At 38.3% G+C, this 21545-nt stretch overlaps 1 protein-coding gene and 1 long non-coding RNA gene across 3 annotated transcripts; one reads left to right on the forward strand and one right to left on the reverse strand.

The window, feature by feature from the left end:
• Nucleotides 1-395: 395 nt before the first annotated feature.
• Nucleotides 396-21188, reverse strand: LOC147314599 (uncharacterized). 2 transcript variants are annotated; one of them, XM_086261654.1, is made up of 14 exons: nt 21123-21188; nt 20994-21014; nt 20532-20568; nt 19921-20075; nt 19594-19728; nt 18538-18735; nt 16811-16912; nt 16464-16640; nt 11816-11907; nt 9956-10182; nt 9138-9297; nt 3113-3275; nt 2935-2988; nt 396-2854 (listed from the first exon to the last, which is right to left on the reverse strand). In XM_086261654.1, the coding sequence occupies exons 1-14, from the start codon at nt 21148-21150 to the stop codon at nt 2601-2603; spliced, it is 1803 nt and encodes a 600-aa protein (XP_086117780.1). In that variant the 5' UTR covers nt 21151-21188; the 3' UTR covers nt 396-2600. The 2 variants fall into 2 exon arrangements, with proteins under 2 accessions (XP_086117780.1, XP_086117779.1); XM_086261653.1 differs by lacking the exons at nt 16464-16640; nt 16811-16912; nt 18538-18735; ... (3 more) ...; nt 20994-21014; nt 21123-21188 and adding exons at nt 15076-15176; nt 16009-16031; nt 16176-16306.
• Nucleotides 3879-7101, forward strand: LOC147314600 (uncharacterized). Its single transcript, XR_015124689.1, has 5 exons — nt 3879-4711; nt 4817-4905; nt 5076-5383; nt 6069-6251; nt 6346-7101. It is a non-coding gene; the product is annotated as an uncharacterized LOC147314600 (long non-coding RNA).
• Nucleotides 21189-21545: the final 357 nt, after the last annotated feature.

Here is a 21545-nt window from a genome sequence, read left to right on the forward strand (position 1 = left end):
AGTCCAACTGCTTTTCCTTTTAGCGGTCCAACCGCATTCAATCATTACCAGCAGTCCAACTGCTTTTAAATCCTCAGTACTGTCATGAGATTCTCATCAAAATCAAAGCAGACATTTACCGGCAACTTTTACTGAATAGACATTTAATTTTATCATCCAATTCAGCACACTTCGGATAAAATCAACAGGCCTGTGCCTACCTCTTTTTAAAGGCGCCTGTCCCCTCAGTTTGGTTGCCGGGTCACGCCTGCCTGTCCGACCACAACGGACCATACATCACCGTCTACACCTCCAATCCTCCCTCCTCAACCACCGAACGAAGCCCCCAAATGTTAAGGTTCAAAATTGAGGAGGGAGAGTACAAACCACTCTTGGTCCAGAAGCTCTTTGGTCAAACAATGATTTTAATGAACACACGTGTGGGAAGACACTCTGTACGCAGACAGCCAGTAGTCCTCGACTTAATCAAAGCATGAACAGATATTTTATAGCATCAGGGTTTGTTTACTGACGCCCCTTCATGCGTCACCGGTACATTTTATACATAGATCAGATCAACATCATCATGACTTTTCACCCAGAAAATCATCTTCTATTTTCATGGCTTGGTACTTTCCGTTCTTGTCTCAAAGTGAATTGTTCCTCTTTCTTGTCTAGACATAACTGATCTCTCCTCTAAATAAGTCTAACTAATATGTGTGTATGTGTTGACCTCACATGCTCTTTGTGTCACCTCTTAACTGTCTGTGTCTCGTCCTCAAATGCTCCTCAAAATAACCTACACTTAGACTCTGCTTTCGGTTTCAGTTCTGCAAAAGGCACACTCTGCAAACCTGCAACTTCCTGTCAGCCTGCAACTTAGTCTCTCTGAAAGACACACACTGTTTAAACATCTGAATGCAATATAAACTCCAGATTATATTATTAATGCAATGGTAATGATGACAATTATTTAACAATAGCAGTAAAATAATTTCCCTGCTCCACAAGGGTCATGATTTAAAACTAGCTTCACAACCTGACGAATCTTTCTTTTTTCTTTTTTTTTTTTTGTTTCAAAGAGAAAGGCACTTCCCAAAGTTTGACCTGGATGGGTCCAAGGTTTGTTTGGCGTTTTTTTTAATCACCAAATTGTGTGAATTAGTGTAACTTAGTTACAGTATAGCATACAATTCAGCTCAGGAGGCACTATAACTTTATTGGGTGAGCCTGGACCCCTGGGGCTCATCCATAGTACCCACTCTGCATCTGCCAGTTACAGTACTCTATCTTTAATCACATTACGTAAATCACATTCTCGTTAAAAAGTAACTACAGCTTACACAAAGGTGAACACAGTTGGGTAGTTAAGAAGAAATAGCAATTCTTATAACATCTATGGCATTCAGAAGTAAGTGCTTATTGTTCTCTAGCTTTAGCTAGTAAAATAAAACATATGATTTATAATACATGCATACATTCAATAGTGTGGGTTTGACTTAAAAAAACAGTTTTAGCTTTTTCATGTATGCAACAATGCAACAATTAAGTGGGCTCACCTTGCAGAAACACAAAAAATACAGTGGTGTACAACATTGAGCAATTGAGATTAGTGCAATACATTGATTTCACTGTGAGAAGCATCTATCCATTGCTGCAAACAGGATTCAATTCTTGTCAAGAACCTGAAAAAGGACCCTAAGACCCTGAGCAGTGCTTAAGATCAGTGGTCCCCAACCCCCGGGCCTCGGACCGGTACCGGTCCGTGAGTCGTTTGGTACCAGGCTGCGAGAGTAGAGGCTCAGGTATGAAATGTATGGTTTTCAGGGTTTTTATCAGTTTTCAGCGTTATTTTGTTATCGTTTTGCTCGTTAACTCGGTTTTCCTGGGTCTTTTCACGTGTGTTAAAGGTCCGTCCATGAAAATATTGTCGGGCATAAAAAGGTTGGGGACCGCTGCTTAAGATGACTGTGTCAATTCCAGAGAACTCTACTGAACTGGCTATTTGAAAATTTTGAGCTGTTTTTCCACTAACTTTGCTGGTAATTGTGGCTATACCTAAAGATGATCACGTTTATATCTTCTTTTTTTGTTGTGTGGGTCTGTAAGGTTGAATGTTGTACTGTTACATAAAGATGGGATGGTTCCCATAAACAGTAAGAAATTACACATTGCTCATTGTTTTTTTTAAAAGTAACACAAGTAAAGACATAATTGTAACTAAAGTAATTAAAGTTTGACATTTCTTGGTGATTTTGAAGTAGTTATTACTTCCTTAATTACTTTACATTTTAAATAGTTTTATAAATAAATAATTTTTATTCATCTTATCTTTTTTTGCATTACTCTAACATGACCTTAGGTGTACCATCACACTAGTTAGACTACAGTCCCAAATAAACAGAATGAGGACTCTAGCTGCTTGGCTGGGATCAATGTGCATGTTACTTTCAAGCTCGAAGTAGTTTGTACTTGCACGTTCTTGTCCTTCAATGCACTAAAATGAAAGAAATGCCCATATGGCACTTTTAATGATTTTCTCTTCTTCTAATCTGTCTTCAAGGAGATGACCTTTGTAACACAAGTAAGAATACAGTTGTAACTAGAATGTGATTACTGGTCTAAGGTGAACAGTTGGAAAAAATGAAATGCAGTGATTGAAGAACAGATTGATGATTGAAATCAGTGAAAATATTAACGTTGTTAAAGATATAGATCTTCCCAGGAATCAGTTTAGGGGAGCTGCAGTGATCAACTATTTTCAGGGTGTACGGCAAAGACAAAGCTTTGACTTTGGCCTTCTTCCCATGGACTTTTAGCATGCTCTTGAAAACAATGCTATGCAGAGACACACTTTCCACAATCCCAATGCGCACTAAACAGAGATGCAGAACATTGCATTACAAATACACATTATTTTTCAATGGCATTCCAATATGTGTATATATTTCATACCTTTATTGCAAAGAGAAGTTTTGTTCAGATTATTCACAGAGAAATGTCGGTATTCTGAAAAAAAAAGTGTATAGACATATTATTGGTAAAATGCAGAATCTGGGCTGTGCCATCATGTTAAAATGACACAAAATGAAGTTCTACTTTGTGAGAGGACATCTAAATGTATGCGACTGACCATTAATCATCTTTCTCTGATCCTGTTCTGATTCATTGATTAATGTAAGCCTCCCAGCGCAGCACGACCACAAAGTGGTGTTGTAATAGAGGTGACCACAGCATCCAAATCCTGTCTTGACAGTGTAAAGCACCTCTTTGTCCTCACCTGAGCAGCAAATCTCCTGGTTTTGAAAAGATATGTGTTATTGTTAATAAAAACATAATTGTTTGCAGTCACTGAGGCATTGTGTTAATTCAGTCAGGCCACATTACATGTTAAGCCAATAATCTTGCTACATCCTCAGTTATCAGCTCTTTGTTACAAAAACATTGTAACATTAGCAGAGAAAATTTGGCAAGCTTTTTATGGGTGCAACCCCGATATTCAACTTTGCTATTTAGAAGATTTCCAGTTGTATAACATTCATTACTAAACAGTACTTTCAATGGCGTAGTACACTCTTAGAAAGGATGTGTTAAAAAATGACACAAAAAATGTGTTGTTACACTATTAACACATTTTGTGTAAATTTTAACATAACATGTGTAAGAAAATGTGTAAACATTGAAAAAATGTGTAAAACGCTTAACACACTTGATGTGTTGCACAGTTTAACACATTTTGTGTTATTTTCAGAATCTAACAACAGGACCTAAAATTAGCAGCTCAGTAATTTGCTGGTTAAAATGCTCCGACAGGCATTATGTTGTCTATGAGCAACGCCAGAGTCAGCACCTAACCGTAGCAGTGTTGAGTAAAATGACAATATTGTCGTTAGCTCTGAATATAGCAAATGTAGTTATCACCGCGACCATTCGTTTACTAGCAGAGAATAGGAATAAAGACTGAGTAACTTTAACATGAAATATACCTCATATTGACAGAGATAATTATTTTTTCAAGCAGTTAAAGCAGTTTTTGCATCTAGTATGATTAACTAAAGTATGTGCACATTCTTTTTTAAGGCTTATTGCTGGAAACATGCTCTGATATAGTTTCTTTTTTATGCAGAACTTCTGAGGAAGTAATAGTCAGTGTTATTTAAAAAACCAAACAACAGCAACTTGACCATGCAAATTATCTTACTTATTTAGCCATGTGTTTCATTTTTTCAGCACACATATGACAACTTAGAATCTGTCAAAGTCCTTGTAACCACTTTTATAGATGAGAAAGAAATTTGTAAAAAAAAAAAAAAATTCTTATTGTCAGCAGTGCCACAGACATCAGACATCACTATTAGTCAGGATCAGATTTATTCACCAAGTAGCAACTAGAAGATAAAATCAATTTATTTATTATTCAGAATTTCTTTTAGTCATTGCGTTATAATCACGTAGTTAAGAAACCGCCTTCTTCTGCTGCAGCTTTTTGAGTAAACTCGTGCTTTTATGCTCTGTGGAAATTTGCTGTCATGACTTTGAAGATTATTGCAGAGAGGTAAAGTGTCTGGTGTTGCCTTTACACAGTCTACCATTACCACAGAAGAACAAAGTCAACCCCTGAAGTCACTCAGGAAAGCCCCACAGATTCTTAAGGAGTATGAAACCTGTCGGTGCCATCGAGGAGGCTCCTTGTGAAGACTTGCATTGGGGATTTGGTGGAGAGGTGTGGTTAGTAAGTATCGCACTTTACTGTACTTTGTTAAAATTTTGCAATGAATGTTTTCCTTTAAAAATGTTGAAGTGCACAGAAGTAAAAAAGTTTACCTTTGTTTTCCAGTTACCCTCTTAGTGCAGAGAAGCTAACTGTAGCAAAAAGCATCCTCACCACTTTTCCACCCTTAAGTGGCAGGACAGGGGGAAGGATTTGTAAGTAAATTTAGCATTTTAATAATGTAAATTCCACTACATACTGTAAATTGCACTTGTTCCCACTTACTGTGTATCGTTTAACCTTTATCTAATTATTTATTAGAGCTTTTTTTCTCAGTTAAAATTGCTCAGCTGTTACCCATATACCTCTGTCCTTTCTTCCTCAGGAGCATTATTATGATCCAGTCTCTCATTGTGGATTCCTAGAGACTAAACTGCGCAACCTTAGACGGAATCTCGACCAGGGGCAGAGACATTATAAGAAGCGAAAAGTGACAGATGACTGTGGTGAAGACAAGAAGCTCAGGCGAGAGGATGGGAATACCAGCAGCACAGATGAGTGGGTCACCCAAGTTATTGCGGCCCTCAGCTGAGAACCTTCCAATTATCATGTCAGGCATGGAGGAAACATACACCAGTCTCAGAGCCTGGAATATTCGGAGAGTACCCACGGTTTTTGGACATGCCAAGTCTGGTAAGTTGCTTGGTTCTCTGGTAATGGTTTATGTACTCCTTCTCCACTCAGTTGTGTTTTGCATACAAAGTATGTAACAGGAGTCGATACATTTGGAGGTATGTTTATGAGCTCCTAGTGAATATTTTGAAAGTTTTATAACTTCAGAGTTTGATCATTACTCCCTGCGCACTGATTACAATGAGCATCACTTTTCACATGGTCCAAAATCTTAGTCTTACCACCAAATGACTATCTAATAGTAGGGACATCAAATGACAATGCAGAGAGTGCTGCTCGTGGAAGTGAAAACCCTACAAAAAAATCACCTAAACCTGTATGAAACTCTGCTTTCAGCAGCACTATTTTCAACAAAAAAGCTCTACAGGACAAACCGCAGATAGACAACATAAGAAATTGTCTGCTAGAAAGTTGAACATCAGCTAAAAAGTCCTAATTTTTTCTCAGGGTCTGATGGGACCCAAATCATAGCTAAAATTAAGGAATAATGGACTTGTATTCAAATACCACTCCAAGTAAATTGTTGTTTAACTGTGTAGGTAAGCTAGATGTGGAATGGGTAACAGAAATGTGATACTGTAAAGTTTGATCTTAGCCATACAGCTACCAAATGGACAGAATGTACTTTTGATTTAATGTATTTAATGCTTCATTTTAAACTTAAACACTTCTTTTATTTCCGTAGGCTGGACTTGGAGTTTGGCAATTTTACAGGAGGAAAGGTGGATCTCTTTTTGCGAAAATGGGAAGCCAGTATCATTCCGAAGCTCAAATCAATAGCTGCCCTGGAAACAAGAACCCCCCCGCCATGTGTTAACACACCTACTCCCACCAGTTGGTGCCAGTTGTTGCAGCCTTTTTTGCACTGGTATGTATTCAGTAAAGTTCTCACGGTATTTACCTGAGGAAAGCATTTGTCTACACCTCACTGAATACTATCTTTATCTTCCCCCATCTCCAAGCCTGGAACAAGTATTGCATCGCTTTGCAGTGATCCTGAAGCATCATCCACAACACACCAACCCCAGCTGATATGCATCGGTGATCTAAAGAGGGCAACCAGGCAGTACATCATTGTTGCTAAGAATGACAGAGTAACCATTTCTCTGAATGATGGCCTGACGTGTGCTGTGGATAAGCTTTTCAAACTGTACTGGGTATGTAACTTGTCCTATCCAGCACCACTTGGCTCCGTCTTCACCTTCTTTGATTTTGTCTATGACCTGCCGCTGTCCACCCAAAGGAAAACCAAAGTACTGGAGCTGATTGCACAGATTAAAGGATGCAAGTAAAATGTTCACCTGTCCAAAATGTAGAGAGTCTCTGTTCACAGAGGTGAGAAACCTCATTTGGCATCTTTGTCAAATACACTGCTTATCAGGACTGACCATTTTTATGCCTATGCAGTGGAAAGGTCAGACAATATGAACTGATTGGCTGAAATTTTTGATTTTTGTATTTAAACCCAAGGTACAAAATTGTATAACCTGGATGCTATATTCGCCAAAATGTATGTTTTTCTGTTTGCATGCAACTGCACATTTGTTAAATGTTGACAATTTGTTGAAGATGACAATTGTTACCTTTAAAAATTTTAATTCATGTATTGTCTGGATTATATCAGAACATTATATATATACACTCAACAAAAATATAAACGCAACACCTTTGTTACTGCTCCCATTCCCCATGGGATGGACGTAGAGACCTAAAATTCATTCCAGATACACAATATAACCATCCCTCCCAAACAGTGGTCACAAATCAGTCCAAATGTGTGGTAGTGGGCACATCTGCTATATTGAGATAATCCATCCCACCTCACAGGTGTGCCACATCAGGATGCTGATCTGACATCATGAGTAGTGCACAGGTGTACCTCAGACTGCCCACAACAAAAGGCCACCCTGGAATGTGCAGTTTTTTGCGCCATTGGAGGTCTGGGGACCCAGAACCGGTCAGTATCTGGTGTGACCACCATTTGCCTCATGCAGTGCAACACATCGTCGCATGGAGTCTATCAGATTGTCAATTGTGGCCTGTGGAATGTTGGTCCACTCCACTTCAATGGCTGTGCGAGGTTGTTGGATATTCGTGGGAACTGGTACACGCTGTCGTATACGCCGGTCAGGCACATCCCGAACATGCTCAATGAGTGACATGTCCGGTGAGTATGCTGGCCATGCAAGAACTGGGACATTCTCAGCTGCCATCTGCCCTGAACAATGTGAACCATGATTCATCCGTGAAGCGCACACCTCTCCAACGTGCCAGACGCCATCGAATGTGAGCATTTGCCCACACAAGTCTGTTACGGCGACGAGCTGGAGTCAGGTCAAGACCCCGATGAGGACGACGGGCATGCAGTTGAGCGTCCCTGAGACGGTTTCTGACAGTTTGTGCAGAAATTGTTTGGTTGTGCAAACCAATTGTTCCAGCAGCTGTCTGGGTGGCTGGTCTCAGACGATCTTGGAGGTGAACCTGCTGGATGTGGAAGTCCTGGGCTGGTGTGGTTACATGAGGTCTGCGGTTGTGAGGCCGGTTGGATGTGCTGCCATATTCTCTGAAACGCCTGTGGAGACGGCTTATGGTTGAGAAATGAACATTCAATGCACGGGCGACAGATCTGGTTGACATTCCTGCTGTCAGCATGCCAATTGCACGCTCCCTCATTGCTTGTGGCATCTGTGGCATTTTGCTGTAAGACAAAACTGCACATTCCAGGGTGGCCTTTTGTTGTGGGCAGTCTGAGGTACACCTGTGCACTACTCATGATGTCAGATCAGCATCCTGATGTGGCACACCTGTGAGGTGGGATGGATTATCTCAATATAGCAGATGTGCCCACTACCACACATTTGGACTGATTTGTGACCACTGTTTGGGAGGGATGGTTATATTGTGTATCTGGAATGAATTTTAGTTCTCTACGTCCATCCCATGGGGAATGGGAGCCGTAACAAAGGTGTTGCGTTTATATTTTTGTTGAGTGTATATTGAAAAAATTGAAAAAAGGGCAATCATATATATGATTGCCCTTTTTTCAATTTTTTTTGACATTTTAATGATCTAGAGAGATAGAAAGCTAGTCAGATATGAATTTTGTTTGATTTTGTAAAGTAAAAATTGTGATATAGCTTTGGCTAAAATTGAATTTAAAACATTTTAATTGAAAAGATTCTGACAGTTGTTGTTCATTCAGTTTGTAATGATTTATAATATGCCAAATAAAAAATGGAATTCAATAAGTGTATAATATATACCCATCTTTTTTCTCCTTTTTTAAAAAAAATTGAAATGTACACATTTTAACACATCTTTGTGTCAAAATAACACATCTTTGTGTTTACATTTTTTAACACAGAAGATGTGTTAAAGGAGCAGACACATTAATTGTGTTAAAACTGACACATCATGTGTTGTCCCTAATCTGATGCAGCACATGTGTTAAAATTTAACACATGATGTGTCAATTTTAACACATCCCTTCTAAGAGTGTGGGAGGGAGCTGCTGCTTTCTTAAGTTTTTCCCCAGACCTATATCAATTAATTTTCTTCAAAAAATACGCTTCATGTTCCTTCACAAAAAAATCTAGCATTAAAAGTTAGCATCAGTTATGCTAACCACTGTAGCCAAAAGTAACTTTAAATCATGTTTCGTGCCTACAACAGGCAGAAGCCTGTTTAAAGGGGGTGAAGCAGTGGTAGGAAATACAAAATACTTTGTTGACGCCATCAATATCATTGACTCTACCTGTGGCTTTTGCAGAATGGATCCACAGCACTGCGCATCCCCCCCATGCTCATCTAATGATGTCAGATTGTACAGTGTTCCTGCACAGCACTTCATCTGTGGGTCTTTAATGTTGTAGGCTTTGACCCCACAGCAGTGGATGTTTCTCAGTCTGGGATGTCTGGTTGGAAAACAGAGGTATCAATTAATATCAAATATGGAGAGTGAGATGAAAAATGTAAGCTTATTGGAGCCTGAGTTATATGAGCCATTATCTATATTGATAGATTTCAGCCTGAAAGGTATTATCTTCATTTCTTCAGCACAGGGTTTACACAGTGAAAGAAAAATATTGGAGCTGCAGTTTCAGCACTCCGTCAGGATCTACACAGAATGCATTTATACCCAGAGCCATTCTCAACCACACTTTCACAGCTACTACAAGTAGAAACGAACTTATGAGAGCAGCCAAGACTCAACCAGTTCAACTGATACAAAACTGAACATAAATGAAGAACTAAAACCCAGATATAAATAGCTGCTGATTTGGGTGATAACTCTGATAACATTACAACGGTTTCCAACCCATTTATCAATACAAAATATTGAATGGTACAATAAATTAAACTCCTAAATATTTTAGTTCTTCTAAATAGATAAATTACTGGAATGGTGGCAAGCAAACAGACAGTTTTCCACAATAAATTTGATCTCAAATTGTGCCAAATACTGTCAGAGACTCAGAAAGAAGAAATTCTTTAATAATCCATGTGAAGCACACACACACACGCACACACACGCACACACACACACACACACACACACACACACACAATCACCTGTGTCCATTGCAGCAAATCTCAACATCAGGCTGGTAAATTTCAGTCCCACAGCAGTGTTGTCCTGGGCTGCCATGAAAGTGAGAACAACACATGGTCCCTTTAGCCGGGTTGTAAGGAATACCTATCTCCGAACATTCCTCTCCATCGTCTCTGCCCTCGTACAAGGTCTTATTACAACACAGAACTCCACGTTGTGCTGAGCCATACGGCGTCTCTCCACAGCACTGGAAGAATCAGAGATAATACAGTAACATTGCAGCGTTGTGACACAACCTGTCTCTGTAACGTTAAAATTTTATTGCACATAGGTGAACACAAAAATGTATTAGTTTTGGAAAATAAAAAGATGAAAAATTGAAAATCAGTAATATTAAAAGCAAAGAAAAAGGGTTACAATTTTACATTACAGTTTTTTACAGCCGCTAGGACACATTTCACAATACTTAGGTCACTTTTGCAAAACTCTTCACACAATTCTCCTAACTGACCTTCAGCTTGGCAAAGCAGTTCATTTCACATTCAAAATGCACTACAACTACCAAAACACTTTATTCAGGTCTCAAATAACCTCATTCTTCCAGAACACTAGCAAAGGTTGACAGCCGACAAACACACTTTGTCACCCACAAAACAATGACCTAAAAAACACTAACAACATGTAGCATTACACAGTGTTTTCTTGTGTAAATCAAGGACGCATCTCTGTTTATAATTTCAATATATGTTACTGGAATGAATCAGACATCATGTATTTATGTTTATGTATTTTTATTTTTTTGCACTAAGTAATCCCAAAATACAAGAATTTGTATACACACCATCCACTGATACACATACAATAGTAATGCTAATCTACTCGGTCTCCTCCATTTGGCCACAGGTTCTCATCCACATCAAATCTTATGTCATCTAGGGCAATACACCTAGGAAAGAATCTTCTGGCATGCCAGAATTGAAGGAGTTGAAAAATTGAAGGAGTAACACCTGTGTAGATGTTCATCTACAATGAGAATAAGCTGTGGCTGGTTAAACTGCATTTTTAGATTTAAAATATGTTTCACTAAAATATTGCTGTTGGATTTTGCTGTCTTTTTAAGTTTTGCATTGTGTTATTGTTTTGGCCATAAGTTTAACAGTTTTGAAAACAGTATGTAAGCACATGCAAAATGTCCTGTACGTACAAAGATTTTTGGCAGTTGTTGTGTCTGAGTGAGAAAATAATTCATGAAATTTGAGAGATGTAGTCATTGAATGCATTTTGTGCCAAAACAATGATAACTGATCCTCAGTTTAGCCCACATAGACTTCTGTTGTGCTCACTGTGTGAGGAGTTTTGCAAAAGTGACCTAAGTATTGAGAAATGTGTCCTAGCGTCTGTAAAAAACTGTAAGTACATCTAATTTCATAATGTGTCTTGTTTTAGTCTTACCAGACTTGGTATCCTTTTGCAGCAGTGGTAAGTATGCCTTTAGATGACTTTTACGCACCACATTAAAAACACCCAGTTACTTTATAAAAGGAGCGGGGTGGAGCTCCATGCTTTCTCGTGGAAGGTGCATACAAAGAACTTGCATTTCTGGAATGACTGGGACCCTGTTGTTAGCTCTATACAGTTTAAGTTATTTTAACTGAATTTAATACTGTAATGTATGTGCTAACATTTACTTAGTCAAAATCTCACTAGTATGGCCTTAATACATTTTTCTCTCTCTTTTTTAAGGAACAGTGCTTTGGTCTTCTGGCTTCATAAGGAAAGAGTGGGTTGATTTTGCCACAGACATTGTTGACTTGCACTGAAATGAAAAATTCATCTAGTTGATCAGGGTTGAAAAAAAAAATGAACAATGAAAACATTACTTGATCTATCCAAGGCTTCTTTCCTGATACACATCCATCACAACAGACTTGTGTATGGGGGTTGTACACAGTGGGTGGTGTCTTCCTTTGACCTAAATAGAGAGGTGTGATGGTCAGAAGGGTGGAAAGATGAGTGAGTGCAGAGTAAACATGTTGAGATGAATAATGTCCACAAAAGATGACTCAAAGGGTCTGAGAGAGAACAAATTATACATGTTCACATTCAGCATGTTTACTTGTAGCTGCATTTTCTAATACAATACCCTCTTTCATATTCACAAGTAAGAGCCTGCTTATTTTCCCATCCTTTGCACTGTACTGATGATAAAATTGAGATTTCAGCTCAGTCATGTCTGTGAAGCAATCAACAATCTGATCTTCCTTCCCTCTCCTCTGCCATGTATTGCTTATCCACATGTTAAAAATGCTAAAATGCCAAATCATGCTTTGTTTTTACCAGCAAGAGTTGGATGTTTTATATCTTGCGAAACGTAAGCAAGAGGTGATGTAATCTCCTCAGAGGAAGGGAAAGACCCTAGTGTGGGCTTAACCCATATTCACTTTTAAAACCCTTAACGTCTGGGAAAAACTCCGAAAGGCAAAACATTAGACAGATGTGGAGGAATTACCAACCACAAAAAAACTGAAGCATGTGAAGCCAAATGTGCGAAAATCAGAGTGAAAGAGAAACAGTGGGAAAGTGGAGAGAGTGGAAAACATCTCGTAAGCAGAAACTAAAAGTTGGCTGACTTTCTGGTTCAACAACTGCCCCTGTAACTTGACATAACAAGTTACAGGGGTACTGCAAAGTTCATGAACCCATTCAGAGCTCCAGGCAGTTTTTTTTAAAACAAACAAGCTGCTGTTTGAAGTTTATTGTTACGTCAGTAATCTTTTTAGTGCCTCTAATGATTATTCTTTAATTATTCTCAAATCTCATTATAGTTTTTAAAGGATTTATCAAAGAATGTCAGCGTAGGTCTCAATCATCCAGGTCATCCTGGTAATCTAAGGAGCCTGGAAAAACAAAATGACCAGACTTCTTTGCTTCACCTCGTATCTGACAAGCTTCTTCAGTCCAAAACAAATGGTGGAGACTGAGAGTCCCAAATACTTAAACCGTAGTGGGATTTGTCCCTTAAGAGAGTCATTGACCCACTATTGATCCCATACCTCATCAAATGGGCCAAGTTGTGAAAAAGGATGTGAGTCATTATTAGCAGAGGTTTCAGGTGAAACCATCATGTGACCTATTGAGGTTAACTGACTGAGTGAAGATGTGAGTGGGCGTCAAGGCCCCTGGGAAGGAATCTCAAAACTGGATTGTAGGTTACAGTCAGTTGGTGTCGTAAGGAGTTTGCCCTACCAGCATGACATCTCAGCGCACTTCGAACCCAGCCAGACACTCTGGTTAATCCCAAGGACAAAATGCTCAAACACAAGCTAAACTAGTGTTTCCTACCCACCTGCTGCTCATAGGTGTGCTGTGAGAAATGATCAGGTGTACCGTGGAAGATTATGTGGTTCCACCTGATTAGTACTGTAAGTGAACGGTGCGAGTAATGGGCAGAACAATTACATTATCTACCACTAGAGGGAAGTACAACTACCTCCTCTAATTAAATAGGTTGCCAACTGCCAGTAAAACAGAAGAAGACCAAGGAGAAATTACATAATAATCATGCTGAGTGAGACAACTCAGTGTGTAAAAGCAATAAATATTGAAAAGAATAAGTAGTCAATCTGACCTGGATCCTGGAGAAAATTCTGACCCAGATGAATGCCCTAGTATGAGTAGTGGTCTGAAGAAAGCAAAAAAGGTATACTGGGGACAAACCGAGCCAATTCTGCTATGCATGGTGTGCTGGGAAAAATGATCAATGGTGGTGTGCTGTGTGATTTTACTCATGTGAAATATGTGCCATGGTTCCAAAAGATTGGGAAACACTGCTCTACCATTTTTATTTTATTTATTTATTTTTTATTACAAAGCTTAATGATTTATAGGATGATGGAAGAAGATATGTGATAAGTTACGGTTGTCATGTGGGCCAAAATGCCAGGAGATTTTTTATGACACATTTCAGCCCTACACTAATGCTGCACATAATGACAACATTGGCACTACAGACATGTTACATTAAAACAGGTTGCTACTAAACATTTAGATGTCTGTATCCATAGAGTGAAAATAAAAGCACTTCAATACATGCAGGCTTGTTTACAACCTTTTTCAGACGTCATTGCATTGCTTTTCTTTTACGCATCATTCCATCTTTCCTGATGGAAGACAGATAGTACTTCACTGTCTGCAAGTATGACGTGACATTCTTCACTGTCATTAAATATAAGACATAATTTTGCGAAGTACTAAATCTTTCAGTTTGTATGAAGAAACATTGTTCACTGTTTTATGTATTTCAGCAACCTGGGGGACTAAAGTCGGACAAAAACAGCTTTTGTCCTTTTGGTTCTTTATTCCCAAGAAAGTATAGTAAACAAAAAACGTATTCACACACCTAAGATTAGAATTTAACACAACTTGTTTCTGCTCTTTTTGTGTAAAGGTAATTCCTAAAAAATGTTTCTCTGGTAAATTTTGGTAGGAAGGACACTTTCTTGGCAGGCTTATAGCAGTCTTTTTCTTAAGATGACAGCTTAAATGCACCCATTTTACTACATGCCAACAAAAAAACATCAAGCCATTCACTTCTCAGTAGTGCGCAGGACTTGAGTTACTTGTACCATGAAATTCCTATTAATGCTTTGACATAAATAGAGGATTTGGAGGAACTTCTGCCAGTTCTGCAAGTTAGACGATGTAAAATGATTGCTTATAACAGCATGACTCTGTAGAAGAGACCTGAATTGACTTGAGAACATTCAGAAAATACAAAGTGCAATTCAAAATCAAAAATACAAAAAAAGAAGTACAGAGGTACAGATGTTCCTTTCCCAGAAGGAATTGCATTTGAGATTTTTGACTTCCAAATTAGCAAAAATCCATCAAAAATAAGTACAATATCTCAGTTTCTTAATGTGCTATTCTGCCATAGTGTTACTTCAGATTTAAGATATTTAGTTTGAAAGTGTTTCTTTGAAAGATGTTTTTCTCTTTCACACAAGATAAAAAAAACTGAGCTAACTGCTTTGCTGGAAGCCGTGCTGGCATCACAGAGTGATGGGTAAGTCCCATGAGATGGTAACTGACAGATAAGGCAACCACATATCAAAACAAACAAACATGGAGACGGTGTTACCTGAGGCACAGAACCAGTGAGATTCTTGATTTCTCTCACAGCAGCGACGTTCCTTTGGATTGTAACATAACGACCCACAGAGATGTGTTTTTGGTTCAGTGCTGTGGATGTACAAAGACAAAAATAAACACAAACAGTCCACATCAACTTGTTATTATTGTGATGATCTATGTTTTTTTTGTCTTTATTTGGCATTTTCAGTTTCCTTGTGCTTCCTGGTTTAATCATTTGTATTGATAGTTATTAGTTACTTGTTTATTTAGTTTTAGTTAGTTATTTAGTTCATGTTCTCGTTGTCTTGGTCTCGTCTGTGTTCTCCCCGGCCTGTCATGTCTCCCTTGCTCTCTCACTGTCCTCGCTCTCTTGCTGTCCCTCGCTCTCTGTCTCTGTGTTGTGTTTCCTGTTTTATTTTGATAGTCCATGTCTCAAGTGCATTGTGTTCAGTTTTAATTCCCTTGTCTTGTTATGTCTGATTTTTTCCACCTGTTGCCCATCCCCTTGTTATCCTGTGCATTTAAGTCCTCAGTCTCCCTCTGCTCATTGCTGCGTCGTCCCAGTTTGCTGCATTTGCCTGCGTGTTCCCTTTTTTATCCCTAGTTTTGAGTTCCTAGTTTCAGTCCCCAGCTCTTGGTTTTTGAGTTTTGTATACTTGTACTTTTAAGCATTTTGTTACAGTGAATTAAGCTGCCTCCTTCAGTTAATTCCTTTGTCTCTGAGTCCTGCATTGTGTCCTGCCTCTGCTTTTCATACAGCACAACAATGACACTGCAGATGTTGTCCCTGGAATCTGCTTGAGCCAGTCTTCCAGTATTTGGATTACAGTTCCTAATGTTCCTACCACTGGGACCACTTTGGACTTTGACTTCCACGAAATCTGAATGTTGTGACATTTGAATAAAGTTATATTAAGAGTAAAACCTTTAGTCAACTTACCACTTAGACTGGCGCTCAACTGTCTGACAAAAAAAAAAAGAAATAAAAAGGATGTTTTAATGCACCCATATTGGCAAATAAAGGACCAAAATGTTTCTTTACTGATCACTGTATGAATGAATACAAAGAGAATAAGAACCCTACATTTATTGGAGTGTATTTCTTACCTTTTCTCTCACACCTGTGGACATAAAGGATAAAGGCTTTTGACTGAAAATAAACAAATAAATAAAACAAATAATAGGATTTGGTTTATAAAATGGTGCCAGATGGAACAAAGTGTAATCTTGACATTGTTTTTTTTTTACAAGATTTTGAATTGCAATTAAATTAAATATAAAGTTAGGTATAAAACTTTTAAACTACTAAAAGTAAACACTTTTTAAAAATAGATTTCTAATATCTGTATGAATTTGTCTTTGGCAAGTTCTGACTTTCACATAAAAATGACTTACAGCCAGATAGATCCTTAGGTTGAATCTCAAGAACACCCTCCTTATTCAAAAAGCAACACTGAGTGTCAGTGTCATAATGGTTGTGACCACAGCACTGGTGATTACCGGAATTCCTCATTAGAATTATTTTGTTATTACTTGGGCCACAACACAGCTCCTTTTCCACATCATATGCCCCTGTGGAAAAGATCCAGATCTTAAAAACTGAAACACATACAGTGTATCGTAATCGTAGCTAAGTTCATGTTATGCTACCACTGGGTTTACCTTTTTATCATGCAGTATAGCTTTAAAATACTGTTCTTGTGTTTAAGTGGAATGCTTATTCTATAATTAGCTCGACTTACTTTTATCACAACATTTGTACTTCTGTGGAGATTTGTGAACAACATTTAACTGACAGCATAGTTGCGTATGTTTGTTGAAGGTTATATTTCCACATGGAAGAACTGCAGAGACAAAGAGAAAGTCAACATACAGGCATCAGCTACAGTAATTTACACAACCTTCCTTTAACTACTGTATGATTAGTTTTGGACTTCGTGAAGATAAGAGATGATCAAAGGAAAATAGAAAATACAAAATTTGTTACTGTTTAGCATAAGCAACATTGTTGTTAGCGGTTGTCATATTGATAATCATCTATTACTGCTCTTGGCGGAGGCGGATGCATCCTATTTCCCTCTCCCTCCCTTATCTTTCCTGTTTGGCTTCTATGTCCTTGTCTAGTGTTTGGAACAATGATAACAGAGTTCTGGCTGATTGGAGCTGGCTTGGACCTGTTTTATCATAGAACAAAGAAAGTAGTTACAGTTGTTCAAAACCCCACAAGGCTGGCCGACACGATTGAAGATGAGTGAGTACTCAGACTGTCTTTATTGAACGCAATATTGATAAGATCTTGGAGAAGCTCATGGCTCTGCAATGGGAATTGAGAGACCTGATGACCAGTGATGGACATTCAGACCAACTTGGAAATTGGAATGCAGTTGTTCGTTCAAACCCAAACAACTATCTCCTACATGTGGCTACCCAAGGCCAAGACTGGCCAGAACAACAATCTTCATTGATGACATAACTGTGTTTTGACTATCTGCTCCTATCCTTTAAGGTCACATGCATCAGCTGGACACTGTTGACTTTTGCTTAACCAGGTCAAATGACACTCTCTCTCAAGTAGAACTTGTGTTCTACTTGAGAGAGTACTTTACTCCCACCGTGCTGTCTACATGGGTTAATACCTAACCTCGCCACCCCCCTTGCAAGTCATGTGATTTTATGTCGTAAGACCTGAAGATTTAGGTGCTTTCTGTGCTGAGGTGTTTTTTTCTGTTCTTAAACTGCTCTCCCCTTGGAGCTCAGTCTGGGAGAAGTTCTTTTTTCTCCTCCTCTTTTCTCATGTATTGTGTTTTTTTCATACCTCTCTGACCTGTCTTCCCAATGTTATGTTTGTGTACTCTATGTATGGTCAGAAGGGGTGCATATGATGGTGCCAGAGCATGTAAAACAATTCCCCTCTGAATAATTAAAGTGTTATCACTCAATCAATTATAGTTTTTTTAAAGAAAGGAAAGCTGGCTCCCTATTGGTAGCCATGTTTCTATTTTTTTCTTTCACCCTCTCTCACTTTTTTTCGCTTCACACACGTGATTTGTCAATGTGTGTTTCTGCCTTGTGTTTGCAGCACTTGCAGCAGCAGTAGCACACAAACAGAGCAGGATGGAGAGAGAAAAGAGAGGTGTGGGCAACAACAAGAGTCAACATCATCAAATTTGAAAAGTATAGTAAAGAAAATGAGTTACACCAAGAAAACACGCAAAATCTGGACACAGAGACTGTGCATTATGGCAACAGTCCCCTCTGAGAGTATCTTCTCCAAAACAGGACAGATAATTACTGACAGAAAAAAATGGATCAGCTTCTCAAAGTTGAGGCACTTAGTATTTCTAAATGGTCTGTGTGTTCACTTTTTTGTTTTGCTTTGCATATTTGAATCTATATTTTATTGTGTTGTGGTTTGCAGTGTTAAGAGTTGAAATGTAAATAGTTGTGATGTGCAGTTACGTGAGCTTACCTGCTGGAGAGTCCTCCATGCAGCAGTCTGAATCTTTAGGTTGTATCTCCAGAATGTTTTCCTTATTTGTACAGCAGCACTGAGTCTTGGTGTCATACTGGTTGTGGCCACAGCACCGGTGGTGGCTAGAATTCCTCACCAAAATTATCCTGTTATCAGTTGGACCACAACACAACTGCTTATCCTTATCAAAAACCTCTGTGGGGAAAAACATGTTTTTTTAAAAAAAATCATACTCAACCATAACTTAGTCTTTATTTTGCTGATAGTCCTACTGAAAACAATGATGCTTGTACTCAGCATCACCATTTGTTAAACATCTTTGTTTCTCACAAAGACATGTCATCTGGAATCAAAAATCTCAGTTTTTTGTTTCCTTTGTTTCTCTTTAGTTAAGTGGTTCTTGGATTGGATTGTACCAGTAGCTGTAAAGGACTGTTTACTGTATATAACACTATTTACTTTGGCACAACCCAACTGAAAGTTTCAAGCACGTCAAATAATTCTTTTTTTTACATTTGCCTTTGACATATGAGAAAAGGCAACTAACTACCTAAGTACAACACATCGTACTATTGGATGATGTGTTGTACTTAAAGAAAGTACATCAAAGTACGTCAAAGAAACACAATACAAGAAATCAAACTCAGTATTAGAAAAATGAAATGTAGAGAGAAATCTAAAACTACATAAATGCTAAACAGTGGCTACAACTCAGACACAACTCAAAATGTTTAGAACAAACATTAAAATTAAAAGAGAATCCAAAATTTAAACACTAGAAAAACAATGAAAAAAACAAACTCAAGAATTCACAAAAATAAAGCAAAAAAACAAAATAAGCTGCTTTGAGGAATCTAAAATAAAATTGTTACACCTTACTGAAATAAGGAGCCTGACTAGCTAAGCCTCAGTGTTTAACACTCAAGCAAATCAGATTGTTAAAAATTCACAGACACCTGAGATCTTGTGATGGTTTAGATGTAATGTTATGTTTTAATTGTATGCTGTATGTTTGGTGTGATGTTTTTCACTAGTTTGTCCAGCATTGCTCACCTTTACCACAACATTCAGCCATTGGTCCAGGTTTTGCTGTGATGGTTGACTGACAACACATTTCATTGACTGGGTTGTACGCCTTCAGGTCACAGCACTTGGATACCTTTTCATTCAGACCCTGGTCAACACTGGCTGTAAAAACAAGACACGGATACCAGAACCACAGTGTAACTGCTGAACATGTGATGTCTGTTCATGTAAACAGTAATGTGTAAAATGTTATTGCCTGTCTGTAATTTCTATTAAAGCATTATTTTTTCCATCACATTCAGTTTCTTGCACAGTTAATGTCACCACTACAATTTTAGTTTACAAATGCATTACCTATGATGTCGTGCTCATGCTGTACTTTACAACAAGTGGCTGTTTCCGGATTGTAAGGCTCATTTCCACAACAAGAGAGACTTGCACCAGGGTAAAGTTTGTTTTCACAGCAAGTAGCCTCTTGGATGTCATACCATGTTCCATTACAGTCTTTTCTAAAAATAAAAGATAACATAAATAACAGTAAATACAGCTTTTGCTGTAGAACATATAATATTTCAAAGTGAGACTCTAGAAGATGCTTCCGACGTTCTGTGCTTACATTTAAAGTTTTTGTGAGGTTGTTTGGTTCATGCGCTTATAGCTTTCGCAATGTTTGCACTTTTGTGACAGACACAGGATCAGTTCTGGTCCCATGATTTAAGTTTAAAAACAAAATGGATTGTGCCCTTCCAGTTTTTTCCTCTCAATTTTCGGTACATTCTGATATGTAAATCATAATAGTGTCATCTTTAAAACACCGCATTGCTACAGTCTACATAACCATTACGTCTCCCCGTCTGTTCTTGTGTGAAACATGGCTTCTAATGCAGAGCTTAACCTGTAAAGATGGGTCAAGTGATTGAACTACAAAACACAAATAGTACAGACAGTGAGTGAGGAGGACTCACCGATAACAGTTGTTTCTGGAGGCTGGGCTGGTTCCTCCTGCAGAGTTTGTCAACAAGCACAGTCACGTGAGTCGCTTCTTAGTTAAGGCTAAAACAAGTTCATTTGTCAACATTTTTTTCTACATGATGAGAGTTACACATGGACTACTGCGACAATGGAGCCTATAATGGTAAAACAAAAGTCCTTGGTGATCTGGGAAATGAGAATCCGTCTACCGCCCACAGTCACGCTACCAGCTGTGATTTTTCACCAGCACTATTGTAAATTGCCGAATCGACATACATAACACGTTTTCGCACCTAAGGAATAACCGTCTTTTTCTGGTCGTTTCTGGTTGTTCAAAAAAGAACATTTATAATGTTCTTTTTTGAACAAAATCAAGAAAAAAATAATAAAAAATAATAATATCAAATATGTATCATGCAGTGTTGTGCAAATAAATAAACCTTAACCCTACTTACCACAAGCAAAAATCACCCAAGCTGAAAAATTAGCACAAAGCATTATTATTCAATTAAAACACACACGCGCGCACAAAAACCATATAACGCATCAAAACCGATTTCGGCAAATGATGTCGAATAACTTACCAAATCGTAGCGCCCAAAGCACGAACATTTTGAACTCTGATTACCCACTGAAAGTGAGATCCAAACTGACAAAGGGATGAGTTTAAATACTACGTTAGCCACACCTCCCTTGTGAGAATATCAGTGGCATTTATAAACAAACCGTGAAGCTGGTGTGAACACAAGACGGACGTGCAAAAGGCGTATGCACAACACTACTACTACTACTACTACTACTACTAATAATAATAATAATAATAATAATAACATTAAGCTCATTCTTGCCTTCCTTGTTTCCTTTCATAATGTTAGGTTCAGGTTTTATGGACTGGCTGAACAACGTTATGTTTGGATATTTTGTCCTAAATTGTCATACTCGGGATGTTTTCCCACAGTCCCACCGTCAAGGTTACTCATACAATAACTGGACCTCAAGCAATCTCC

Source organism: Aulonocara sp. 'chitande type north' Nkhata Bay, linkage group LG14, assembly GCF_057382095.1.
Source record: "Aulonocara sp. 'chitande type north' Nkhata Bay isolate Kocher_YH1m ecotype deep benthic linkage group LG14, A_spYH_male_GT1.1, whole genome shotgun sequence".
In the NCBI taxonomy this organism is placed as follows: Eukaryota; Metazoa; Chordata; class Actinopteri; order Cichliformes; family Cichlidae; genus Aulonocara; species Aulonocara sp. 'chitande type north' Nkhata Bay.